Genomic DNA, 13,073 nt, shown 5'->3' with positions numbered 1-13,073 from the left:
AGAAAAGGCTGGCTGCCAACAATCCATTTGATGATGTGGATAACACTGAAAACTCACAACCATTTGTGCCTTTAGTAGAGCAAAAAATATAAGGAGATGGTGCAACATATGGGAGAACAAACATGTTAAATAGTGGAATGTGGTCTGTGCCCATGATTCTCAGCACCATTGATTTGTCATCTTGCTTGCATTATTGTAGGGCAAGCCAGAGGCCACTGCTTCACAGAAGAGGAAATGAGGCAGAATCCAGAAGAAATCCAACAAGTTGCATTTACATAGGACCTTTTACATAGAAAAACATCTTGAGGCACTTCATGGAACTTTTGCACGTTTTGAGTGTATATCTAGCCAGAAAGATGACCAGCTGCTCACTTGCAACAAGTTCACAAAATATGATACTTAAGAGCCACTAGCTCAGTCTAAAACATGCTATTTTCCCCCTAACACTCCATTCCTCTGACCGTGGTCTTATTGGCTCTACTCTTCAGGTCCCTGGGTCCTAGCCACTGCAACCCCTCCCTTAAATTTCTCTTTTTAAAGCTTCTCAAAATCCATCTCTTTGATTAAGCTTCTGGACACTCCTCCTAACCTTGCCCTTCCTGACTCAATATCCATTTTCCTTATGCTTACCTGTATAGTGTCTTTGAATGTTCCTACAGTAAAGATGGCATATGAGTGCAAGTTGAACAAGGGTCTGCAGAACTGCTTTACTATCAGTAAGTTAGACTTGCTATTAAAGTGACTGCCGTATGTAACTAAAAACTATGACCACACAACCAGCTTGTTCTCAAGAAGATCACTATGAGAAGGAGCTTGGCAGCAATATATCTAAGCATTACAAAAATGCACATTCAAAAGTTAAATCAATCCTATGCTGAAGACCAGTAATTTAACACCTGGACAGCAATGTGATCTATATTGGGCTTGACCAAGCTGAAACTCACCACAGTTAAATTCTTCTGGTGTAACTGTGGCAACGGACCTTCCCTGTAGCCTTTTGGGATACTCACAGGTAGCTGCTGCTTGTGTGATACCAGATTCAGCATACTGCTGCAGCATCTCAGCCAACCACATTAGATCACAGTTACAATTCAGGCTATTTGAGTCCAATCTCCTATTAAAAAGAAGTATCTTCCAGTGAAGGCAAACTGATATTTTAACTGCATTTCTTTGTATATATTGCTTAATAGTTTTTTTTTAAAAAAGCATCAGTTCTTGAAAATTATTTGTAAGCAAAACTAAAATATACATATACACATACCTACAATATGGTATAAGACCATTTTACTTCATCAGTAGATTAATGTGAAGCCTTCAATATAAAAGCAACATTTTCAGGATTGCAAAACAAATTGGAATTTAAAGGGGCTTTTTGAGAAATGTTGAAGTTTGCCAAATCAAAATTCATATTAAAAAATTGCTACTCAGTATGTGAGAAACACTCCACAACAGTAACTCTACAGGGTATTTGAAAAGCAACTGCATTATTTACAGTTACCAATTAAATATATTGGGTTAGTTATCCTGTTCCTGACTGCCTGGATGCAGTGAATATAGGAAACTGGGATGGGGTAAATCAAAGGCATGTAAAGGAACCCACCTGATTTTTCATCCACTTAGCCTAATATATAAAAAAAATTGTGAGACTTCTCTTATGAATCTGCACTGTCAAAGATCTGATTTTCCTCTCTATGCTGCGCCCCAGGAAGGTCCATGCATCCAGACACAGGCACAGGAAACTCTACTCCAGTTATCTCTTAGTTTGATGCAATGCACATATGATTTATGTGAATACCTTCAATCTTCAAGTTCCCTCTTTGAGGAAATAACTGGACTTGCACTCCACATCTTATGTATACTATTAGCACTGATCAAATGTAAAGCTTACTTGTACTGTACTGCTCCCTTAATCACCAACCCTCCCTTTCCCACCTCCCCATAAAGAAAGCTAGTTTCTCCTACTTACAGTCTTTTCATGGACTCTAACTGACTGAACGTTCTTGGTAAAATCTGCGACAATCTATTGTTGTGCAAAAAACTGTAAAAGAAAATAAAATATCCAAACATCATTTTTCTGTGGACCTATTGGATAAAAACATTTGTTCATTTTAAATGAATTAATCCACTATCTGGCAGTAATGGGTCAAGCAATAACCATTTCAAAATACGAAGACATCCTATTACTTGTTTTTAAAATTCAAGTAAATAAATAAAGAAAAAGAACAGGTGAAATAAGTTGTGCCAAAATACCTGCTTCATGGACCAAAAATAAAGCTGAATTTTGATAAAGCAGTTCTGTTGGTAGTTGCCAATTTTAAAAAAATTTTGGAAAAGTCTTCACAAGAAGTCAATGTACACATTTTGCTGCATCCTCATCACTTTGTTCAGTTCATAACAAATGACAGTATGGTGACTTAGACAGTCCTAAATCTTAGCTAATTTTAAATCTAATATTGGCATTCATATTGATAGAGAATAATTTAATGTAATCAGTGGATGATTTACGAGACACCTGTCCAAACACATCATAGAAATATAAAGGCACAGATGGAAGTCATTTGGCACATCATGTCCAGTTGTGGGAAACTGCTCAATATTTTTCAACCCAAGAAACTAAGGAATCCAAGTAAGCAGTGTTCAGAATGAGCAGACATGTAGGGCATCCAGCTGTTGCATTGGGATACAGCTCAATTACCTCAACAACTTACTTGACAAAAGCCTAGCTTTAGGGTGCACCAAAGGGTACAGCTGGAGCTTAGCTAAAACATGGACAAGCTTCCCACTGCCCAATGGACCACCATGTCCATTAGGGCATCAGTTTACAGAGTTTCAAGAGACAACTGGGAAGAATTTGAGTGGCGAATTTACAGGTTGACTCCCCCAGGTCCCTTCAGTAAACCAGTCAACTGATTAATACCCAAGAAGCAACTTAACTCCAATCTTCCAGTGCCAGCTTCGAGTCAACTCAGTACCAAAGAGATTGACATATGTCACTTCTCTCTCATGCTCCTGCCAGCCATTAGTTCATCCTTCAGACAATTGATAACACGGTTTGAACTTCTCACTCAATGGAGACTAGAGATCAAAAACTCTATTCAAGCACTAGGGCAAAAAGCAAACTTTGCAGCATGTTGTTAATATCCTTTTGACCAAGCACAACCACATAGCAGATTGAATAGTGATTCCATCATTAGCTTGGCAGACTGCAACTTAATTACTGCAGGCCTGAACCGTAGCATTGGTGTTGTTCTCACTACCTGCAAACATTTCTCTTGCCGAAAGACCAATCTATCTTATATAGCTTGGCTCTAGATCTCATACATGGGCCAAATGAAGGTGGTTTATGATATGAACTGCAAAGAGGGCCTATTTGAACACACAGCGTACAGACTGAAAATTTAGTCTGCATTAAAACTTCATTGCCACTGAAGACAGGAAACATCTCAGCACTTTTCTGCATTTTTCAGGATGGCTCCAAAGAACAGTGCCCAGGCTGAAGTTGATATCTATTTGAAGTTTTAAATATTCATAGCATCTTAATTACTAGCCCACCTCAATAAATGCATTGTTAAATTAAACCGCCCATCTCATAATTGATTACTGTGTACATTTGTGTGCTTGTGTACATGTATGTATAAATACATTTTTAAAATATATTATTTACATACATCCACAGCCACACCTCACAAAAGAGAAAAAAGGTCACACCTATTTTTTTTTTAAACATAAGGCAAGTACCACTGCAGATTTTTGGCAGTTGACAGAACTACCAACTACATTTGTGGTTGAAATAGCATTACTAATTTTTCAGCCTTTAAAGTCAATCCCTAACTAGTAATCAGGGCTGCAACTGATGTATGTCATTGATAACACAGCTGTTCAGGTTGCAATCAAAGATGTTCATGGGACTTTCGCACGCATGTATGGGAAAACTCTTGGTCCCTTGAAAGCTGAATGAATTTTTAGTATTTTATTAAGCATTTTATTGTAAATCACGGTAATAGAGCAGCTTTTATGTTTCAAAGTTAGTTCTTGGCTGTCAAAAATACAATAAAAGGTTTGCTTAATTTTAATGGCTGAAACACAAAATATACGTGCCTGAATTTTAAAGAGGGGTTCATTTAAAAGGTATTAACAGTGGCACAGCTTTCATAATTTTCCCTTTTATTTTTGCAATTTTCTTCCTTTCCAGTCATATAATGGTGACCCTCTTTCATTACAAGAATCATCCATCTAATTGACAGCCACAGTTCTGTCGAAGGGTCATGAGGACTCGAAACGTCAACTCTTTTCTTCTCCGCCGATGCTGCCAGACCTGCTGAGTTTTTCCAGGTAATTCTGTTTTTGTTTTGTGACATAAATGCTGTCTTGTACTGCTCCAAAAACCATGTTTCTACCTCACAGGCAGCCAGGTGAATGAGGTTTGTACTCAACCCTTGGATCGAGGGTGGGGGGCAGCCGGGTGACTGAGGCTGGCACTCAACTCTGGCGGAGCAGCCAAGAGAGAACACCAGTAACAAGTTAGAAATGAACTTGAGTTATTTGGGAGTTAATACTGTTATAGCTACTCCATTTACTCTAACTACTCTTTCAACTTAACAGTAAATTTCTAAGTCTGTCATTTCCAATACCCCTGAACTGGCATCATTTTACAGTCAGGGATTTCTGGCTTGGCTGTCAATACCCTTTAAAACTTTTCTCAAGAGGTTACCTATTAAATGCTTTAGGAAATTGTAGCACTCACAGTCTTTCAAGCTTTGGAAGATCACTGAAGGATTCCGGTTCTAAAGATTCTATTTGATTGAAGTGGAGATACCTATTTAAAAAAACCAGAAAATCCAGTTTATATTCAAACTCTTAATTGACAAAAAATAAGTATTGTAGCATAGTTTATTTTACCATTTGCGAATTGTTAATAGCCATATGATTTACATATTGAAATTTGGGTTTATTTATAAACAGTTTGAATTAAGAGAAGATTAAAGCTATATAACACAGAGAAAAAGTTTTGTTAAATTCAAGTATTGTCTGTAAAATTAAATACGCTTAAATTGACCAAAAAGAACAGTGAACACTGCCTCTTATCTCAGCTCCAACCTAAAAGATAGAATGCTGTAAATGTAAATGCTGTAAACTCTTCTCTTCATTTAAATGAAACAAAGCAAAAATAAAATTAACCAATGCTCTGACGGGTGGTACATTTTGCAGAAACAGCATTTATTTTCTTTGCACTTTCAATACAATCCTTCAAACTGTTTCATTATAAACAATAAACTTCACTGCTTATACTTAAAACAAGTGCTACACTTTAGAGAAGTGCTGTACATGAACACTTCAAAACCCCAATGTCTGGCAATCTAATTTTACTAGAGACAGGACTACAAAGGGATCATTCCATGATCTGCTGTTCCCAGCAGGCAACAAACTCGCAGCGAGCACATCTCAGGAAATTACGGGTATGTACCCAGTGTTATCCTACACACTAAATTTAATTGATAGAAAATGAAATACTGTATCTGTAATTTCCTAAAAAATGTGTTACAGCAGCACCATCCCATGCTGGCAGCACTGGATCATGAACTCACCTTTCTGTCTCAATTAGTGACCATCAATCTTGAATAAGGATATCCAGCATCACCATTATGTAAGCTACCTAATACTTGTGTTGCAAATAGGTAAATAAATGCTCCATTGTTTGGAAGTGTTAATGCACCCACACTTACCTCAAATTCACATTTGATAATGGGGTTCAGTAGTGAAGGTTAACGTGTTGGGGTTAAACGCATCCCAAAATTCCACAACAAAAAGCTTCTTTCAGTTCACCCTCCTGGTTCTCAGAATCAGAGTGCAGAAGAGGCCCTTCGGCCCATCGAATCTGCACCAACATGTGAGAAACACCAGACCTACCTAGCTACCTAATCCCATTTACCAGCACTTGGCCCATAGCCCTGAATGTTATGATGTGCTCATCCAGGTACATTTTAAAGGATGTGAGGCAACCCACCTCCACCACCCTCCCAGGCAGTGCATTCCAGACCATCACCACCCTATGGGTAAAAAAGTTTTTCCTCACATCCCCCCTAAACCTTCTGCCCCTCACCTTGAACTTATGTTCCCTTGTGACTGACCCTTTAACTAAGGGGAACAGCTGCTCCCTGTCCATGCCCCTCATAATCTTGTACACCTTGATCAGGTTGCCCCTCAGTCTTCTCTGCTCCAACAAAAACAACCCAAGTCTATCCAACCTCTCTTCATAACTTAAATGTTTCATCCCAGGAAACATCCTGGTGAATCTCCTCTGCACTCCCTCCAGTGCAATCACATCCTTCCTATAATGTGGCCACCAGAACTGCACACAGTATTCAAGCTGTGGCCTCACCAAGGTTCTATACAACTCCAACATGACCTCCCTACTTTTGTAATCTATGCCTCGATTGATAAAGGCAAGTGTCCCATATGCCTTTTTCACCACCCCACTAACATGCCCCTCCACCTTCAGAGATCTATGGACACAGAAGCCAAGGTCCCTTTGTTCCTCAGAACTTCCCAGTGCCATGCTGTTCATTGAATACTTCCTTGTCAAATTACTCCTTCCAAAGTGTATCACCTCACACTTTTCAGGGTTAAATTCCATCTGTCATTTATCTGCCCATTTGACCATCCCGTCTATATCTTCCTGTAGCCCAAGACATTCAACCTCACTGTTAACCACCCGGCCAATCTTTGTGTCATCTGCAAACTTAGTAATTCTACCCCTCACATAGTCATCTATGTTGTTTATATAAATGACGAGTAACAGGGGGCCCAACATAGATACAACAGTGAGTAAATAAGTTGCATTGCAGGGGGATTCCAGCTTTGATTCCCGGTCTGTCAAGAGGGGGGAGCAAAAAGACAAGTGGTAGTTGTAGGGGATTCTATAATTAGGGGAATTGATAGCTTCCTTTGTAAGCAGGATCGCGAGTCCCACATGTTATGTTGCCTGCCCGGTGCCAGGGTGAGGGACATCTCTGACCGGCTTGAAAGGATATTGGAGAGGGAGGGGGAGGATCCAGTTGTTGTGGTCCACGCCGGGACAAAGAAAATAGGTAAGACTAGGAAAGAGGACCTGTTTGGGGCTTATCAGGAACTAGGAAAATAATAGGTTCTCAAGGGTTATAATCTCCGGATTACTACCTGAGCCACGTGCAAATTGGCATAGGGACGCAAGAATAAGGGAAGTAAACACGTGGCTAAAGGAGTGGTGCGGGAAAGAGGGGTTCCATTTTGTGGGACACAGGCATCAGTATTGGAACAGGAGGGATCTGTACCGTTGGGACAGTCTCCACTTGAACCGATCTAGGACCAACGTTCTAGCGAAAAGGGTAAATAGGGTGGTCAACAGGACTTTAAACTAGAAAGTGGGGGGTGGGGGGAGGGAAGGGTAAAACTCCAAGAAGTATGACTAATGGGAAACAAAGCAGCAGGTTAGCGTGTTTGGTGGGGGGAGGGTGGATTCAACTTCATGGAAAATTATGAAAAAACTGAAAAGAAAGGAGAACCCAAGAGAGGCTATTAAAGTCTCCAGACCACAAAATAGGACAGAGTGCTTGGAAAGGGCTAGGAATCTAACTTCAAGCACATCAGGTAAAGGGGCAACAATGGGAAAGGGGACAGGAAATACAGGACTGAAGGTGTTGTATCTGAATGCATGCAGTATATGAAAGGAGGTAAATGAGCTCGTGGCGCAGATTGAAATTGGCAGGTATGATGTGGTGGGCATCACGTAGACGTGGCTGCAAGGGGATCAGGACTGGGAGCTAAATATCCAAGGATGTACATCCTATTGAAAAGATAGGCAGGTTGGCAGAGGGCGTGGGGTTGTTTTGTTAGTAAGAAATGAAATTAAATCGATAGCAAGAAATGATGTAGGGTCAGATGATGTAGAATCTGTGTGGTTAGAGTTGAGGAACCGCAAAGGTAAAAAAACCATAATGGGAATTATGTACAGGCCTCCGAACAGTAGTCAGGATGTGGGGCACAAGATACACCAGGAGATAGAAAAGGTGTGTAAGAAAGGCAAGGTTATAATGATCATGGGGAATTTCAATATGCAGGTAGACTGGGAAAATCAGGTTGGTAGTGGATCCCAAGAAAAGGAATTTGTGGAATGTCTACGAGACGGCTTTTTGGAGCAGCTTGTGGTGGAGCCCACTAGGGAACAAGCAATTCTAGATTTAGTGATGTGTAATGAGGCAGATTTGATAAGGGAGCTTAAGGTGAAGGAACCCTTAAGAGGAAGTGACCATAATATGATAGAATTTACCCTGCAATTTAAGAGGAAAAAGCTGGAATCAGAAGTAACGGTATTACAGTTGAATAAAGGAAACTACAGAGGCATGAGGGAGGAGCTGGCCAGAATTGACTGGGAGATGAGCCTAGCAGGAAAGACAATGGAACAGCAATGGCAGGAGTTCCTGGGAGTAACTTGGGAGACACAGCAAAAATTTATCCCTAGGAAGAATAAGCATACTAAAGGGAGGACGAGGCAACCATGGCTGACAAAGGAAGTCAGGGACAGCATAAAAGCTAAAGAGAAAGCATCCAATGCGGCGAAGAGCATTGGGGAAACCAGGGGATTGGGAAGCCTACAAAGACCAACAGAGGACAACTAAAAAAGAAATAAGGAGGGAGAAGATTAAATATGAGGGTAAACTAGAAGATTGCAAGAGCTTTTTAGATATATAAAGGGTAAGAGAGAGGCAGAAGTGGACATTGGGCCACTGGAAAATGACGCTGGAGAAGTACTTGTGGGGAACAAAGAAATGGCGGAGGAACTGAAAAGGTACTTAACATCAGTCTTCACAGTGGAAGAGACGAGTGACATCTGCAAAGTTCAAGAGAGTTGGGGGGCCGAGGTGAGTATGGTGGCCATTACCAAGTAGAAGGTGCTAGGAAAAATGAAAGGTCTGAAGGTGGAAAAATCACTTGGACCAGATGGATTACACCCCAGAGTTCTGAAGGAGATAACTGAAGAGATAGTGGAGGCATTAGTGGTGATCTTTCAAGAATCACTGGAGTCAGGGAGGGTCCCAGAGGACTGGAAAATCACTAATGTAACCCCCCTGTTTAAGAAGGGAGTGAGGCAAAAGACGGGAAATTACGGGCCGATTGGACTGACCTCGGTCGTTGGTAAGGTTTGAGAGTCCATTATTAAGGATGAGATTTCAGAATACTTGGAAGTGCATTGTAAAATCGGGCAAAGTCAGCATGGTTTCATCAAGGGGAGGTCATGCCTGATAAATCTGTTAGAATTCTTTGAGGAGGTAACAAGTAGGTTAGACAAAGGAGAGCCAATGGATGTTATCTACTTTGACTTCCAGAAGGCCTTTGACAAGGTGCCGCACAGGAGGCCGCTCAGTAAGATAAGAGCCCATGGTGTTAGAGGCAAGGTACTGGCATGGATAGAAGATTGGCTGTCTGGCAGGAGGCAGAGAGTGGGGATAAGGGGGTCCTTCTCAGGATGGCGGCCGGTGACTAGTGGAGTTCCGCAGGGGTCAGTGTTGGGACCACAACTTTTCACTTTATACATTAATGATCTAGATGAAGGAACTAAGGGCATCCTGGCTAATTTTGCAAATGCTACAAAGATAGGTGGATGGACAGGTAGTATTGAGGAGGTGAGGAGGCTGCAGAAGGATTTGGACAGGTTAGGAGAATGGGCAAAGAAGTAGCAGATGGAATATAACATGGGGAAGTGTGAGGTCATGCACTTTGGTAGGAAGAAGAGTATAGACTATTTTCTAAATGGGAAGAGAATTCAGAAGTCTGGAGTGCAAAGGGACTTGGGAGTCCTAGTCCAGGATTCTCTTAAGGTTAACTTGCAGGTTGAGTCGGTAGTTAGGAAGACAAATGCAATCTTGGCATTTATTTCGAGAGGACTAGAATATAAAAGCAGGGATGTGCTGCTGAGGCTTTATAAGGCTCTGGTCAGACCACATTTAGAATATTGTGAGCAATTCTGGGCCCTGTATCTCAGGAAGGATGTGCTGGCCCTGGAGAGGGTCCAGAGGAGGTTCACAAGAATGATCCCAGGAATGAAAGACTTAACATATAAGGAAAGTTTCAGGCCTCTGGGTCTATACTCAATGGAGTTTAGAAGGATGAGGGGGGAATCTGATTGAAATTTACAGAATATTGAAAGGCCTGGATAGAGTGGACGTGGGGAAGATGTTTCCATTAGTAGGAGAGACTAGGACCCGAGGGCACAGTCTCAGAGTAAAGGGAAGACCTTTTAGAACAGAGATGAGAAGAAACTTCTTTAGCCAGAGAGTGGTGAATCTATGGAATTCATTGCCACAGAAGGCTGCGGAGGCCAGGTCATTGAGTGTATTTAAGACCGAGATAGATATGTTCTTGATTGGTAAAGGGATCAAAGGTTACGGGGAGAATGGGGTTGAGAAACTTATCAGCCATGATTGAATGGCGGAGCAGACTCGATGGGCCGAATGGCCTAATTTCTGCTCCTATGTCTTATGGTCTTATGGTCTTTAGCTGGAACAGAAGAAGGAGTGGGTCATTTAACATCAGGGTCACATGAAATGAGCTGTGCCAGCCATTCCCTCTTGTGCAGCACCAAAATCCCAACAGTAAGTGGCAATCTCATTCAGGGGTAGATCACAAAGGTGGTAGGTGTGAGAAATGAAAATATTCCACTGGTGCAATAGGTCATGCTCCTCTAATGGGACAGAGCAGACATAACTTTACTCTGCAAATATATTAACTTCATCTGGACCATGAATCTTTGAAGTAACAAGGTGCCTCAGAAAGTGCTCCCCACTAATTACCTTAATAAACACAAATTGTTTTAATAAGACTCACTCGAGGTCAGCTTAAAACATGATCAGTGCACACAGTAAACCAAACAAATTTCTCAGAAGATCTAGCTAAATTGTTAAGTAGTCCAAGGAAAGGAAAAGATTTTCCCCCTTCTTTTTCCATATTCCTTGCCTGGAGGCTGATTCATCACAGGAGGTTAATGACCTTATTTATGAAAATGGAATTCATTTATACCGATGGTGTAGTAATAATTATCAATTCTCATTATGTATCAAGGAAAATATTCAAATTACATGCTGGAAATTTCCCAGCCCCTCACACAGGCAGGATCTTCCGGTCCCACTGATGTGAATGGGGATTTCAATGGCTTGGAAGCCCTGCCACGGAGGAACCCGCTGCGGGGGCTGGAAAATTCCAGCCATTGAAAAACACAATTCTAACTGAATATACTGCTACTCAAATACAATGGGGGACACACACATGCAAGCAAGGCTTTGGACAATCTGTAAAAAAAAGTCTGTTTCTGATACAATGCAGCAATGCTATGCTGAATTGCTCATATTGGGAAGAGAGACTGGGACTATTCAAGAGAAAATATGATTTATGCAACTGTGCAAAAGTGAACACATAGACTTGAGATCTTGGCCAGTTTCAAACCATTGACACGTTGAAATCAAAGCCAAATCTTCAGGTTTAGCAGGCTTTGCTCAGATTTTAGAATAAAGAATGTTCACCCTTTCCTTCTTTTAATTTCCTGTTGATGCAGCAGAAAATAACAATAAAAAGTCAGTTGCTTAACAAATATCCATCAATCACAGTTTTGAAATTATCAATTGACCTAACCTCGACAGCTTTTTAGAGGAGTGAATTCCAGATTTCTACGACTGTGAAGGCATGCTTTCTGACTGGCCTGGTTCTCATTTTAAAAATACTCCCTCCTGTTCTGGACTCTGCGACCAGAGGAAATAGTTTCTCCCCATCTTTCTTTTATTCATTCATGGGATGAAGGCGTCGCTGGCTAAGCCAGCATAAATTGCCCATCCCTAATTGCCCTTGAGAAGGCGGTAGTGAGCTACATTGTTGAACTGCTACTGACAATATGGTATAGGGCCTGGATTTTCCGTGCCCGCTGGCATTGGGCACGTTTGGTGGCATAAGTGGACAATATGGCGTGATCGGTTTCACGACGGCGTGAAACCAGTTTGTGATCATCCACGTTTCCCACCATCGGATGTCGGGAACCTCATTGTAATACACCTGCATATCATTATTAAGCCAGACCGCTGGATTGTTCGCCCACATCAGCGGGAAAAGGCCTATGTGTTTCATAACAGCACATAAGCGACATGCACCTGGTGGGTTGCACTTCACTCGGAACTTCAAGATTTGTTTGCTTACCTGGTCTGCACTCGCAGTCATCAGCACCAGGCTTCACAGACAGCACCACATCACTTTTAGGGGGGCTTATGGATTGGTCTCTACCTACCAGATACGCGTGTCTTTTCAATGGCTGCAGGGCAAAGTCTTGCTTGGTGAAAGGGGAGAAGTGGCCTCAGGCAAGGAAGAGGCTGCAGAATGAGGGCTGCACTGGGGAAGGAGGGTATTCCAGGGTGTGGGTGGAGATACATGCTGATCTGTGCAAGTGGCCTCAAGATAGTGAGGGCTGAGGAGGCAGTCTCCAGAGGATAAGGCTTAGTGAGACAAGTGAGGGTACATGAGTGAGAATGGGTGGTGATGTCCCTTGAGCTGGCAGTGAGTGAGATGCCAGTGAATGTGTGATGGGCTTGAGTGAGAGAGTTTAGAGTGATGAGATGGTTACCATACCCTGGTTGCACAGATGAGATTAATCATCCTCTATCTGCATAGGATGGTCAATCTCTTCTGTGCAGCATTGGCACTGATCAGCGCCATCACCTACCAAGCCGGAGTGGTAATGCAGCTGCTCCTCCTGCAGCCAGAGCAGGGGGTAGAGGACATTACAGCGGGCCTCTGCGGCGCCCAAAAGGCAATTGAGAGCTGCAGTCTTCCTGCCTTTCAGGGCCATGTCTTCTCTGCTGCAGTCCTGTACTGGCAGCACTGAGTGTGGCTGTACTTCAAATGTGGTCCCTGGCATGATGAAACGGCAATGTGACGTCGTGGCAGGCGAATCTGGGCCTGCCTGCCATGGAAACGGCGTGTATCCCGGGAATGGATTATTAATGCTGAAAGTTTGGGACGACAGGGCACGAAAAGCCGCTGTTGCGGCTGGTGGACAA

The 13,073-nt window shown here is 42.1% G+C and overlaps 1 protein-coding gene across 7 annotated transcripts in view; it reads right to left on the bottom strand.

Moving 5' to 3' along the window:
• Nucleotides 1–13,073, bottom strand: part of LOC121278050 (peroxidasin homolog) — a 248,485-nt gene that overhangs the window by 63,567 nt on the left and 171,845 nt on the right. For 6 of the 7 annotated variants that reach the window (XM_041188084.1, XM_041188082.1, XM_041188079.1 and 3 more), the window contains 3 exons: nt 4,745–4,816; nt 1,967–2,038; nt 945–1,114 (listed from right to left, as the gene is read on the bottom strand). In XM_041188084.1, the coding sequence (XP_041044018.1) occupies nt 945–1,114; nt 1,967–2,038; nt 4,745–4,816 (314 nt within the window). The remainder of the gene's footprint in view (nt 1–944; nt 1,115–1,966; nt 2,039–4,744; nt 4,817–13,073) is intronic. The other variant, XM_041188080.1, reaches the window with a different exon arrangement.

This window comes from Carcharodon carcharias, chromosome 5 (genome assembly GCF_017639515.1).
Source record: "Carcharodon carcharias isolate sCarCar2 chromosome 5, sCarCar2.pri, whole genome shotgun sequence".
Lineage (NCBI taxonomy): Eukaryota > Metazoa > Chordata > Chondrichthyes > Lamniformes > Lamnidae > Carcharodon > Carcharodon carcharias.
This window is presented reverse-complemented; position numbering and strand designations above follow the sequence as displayed.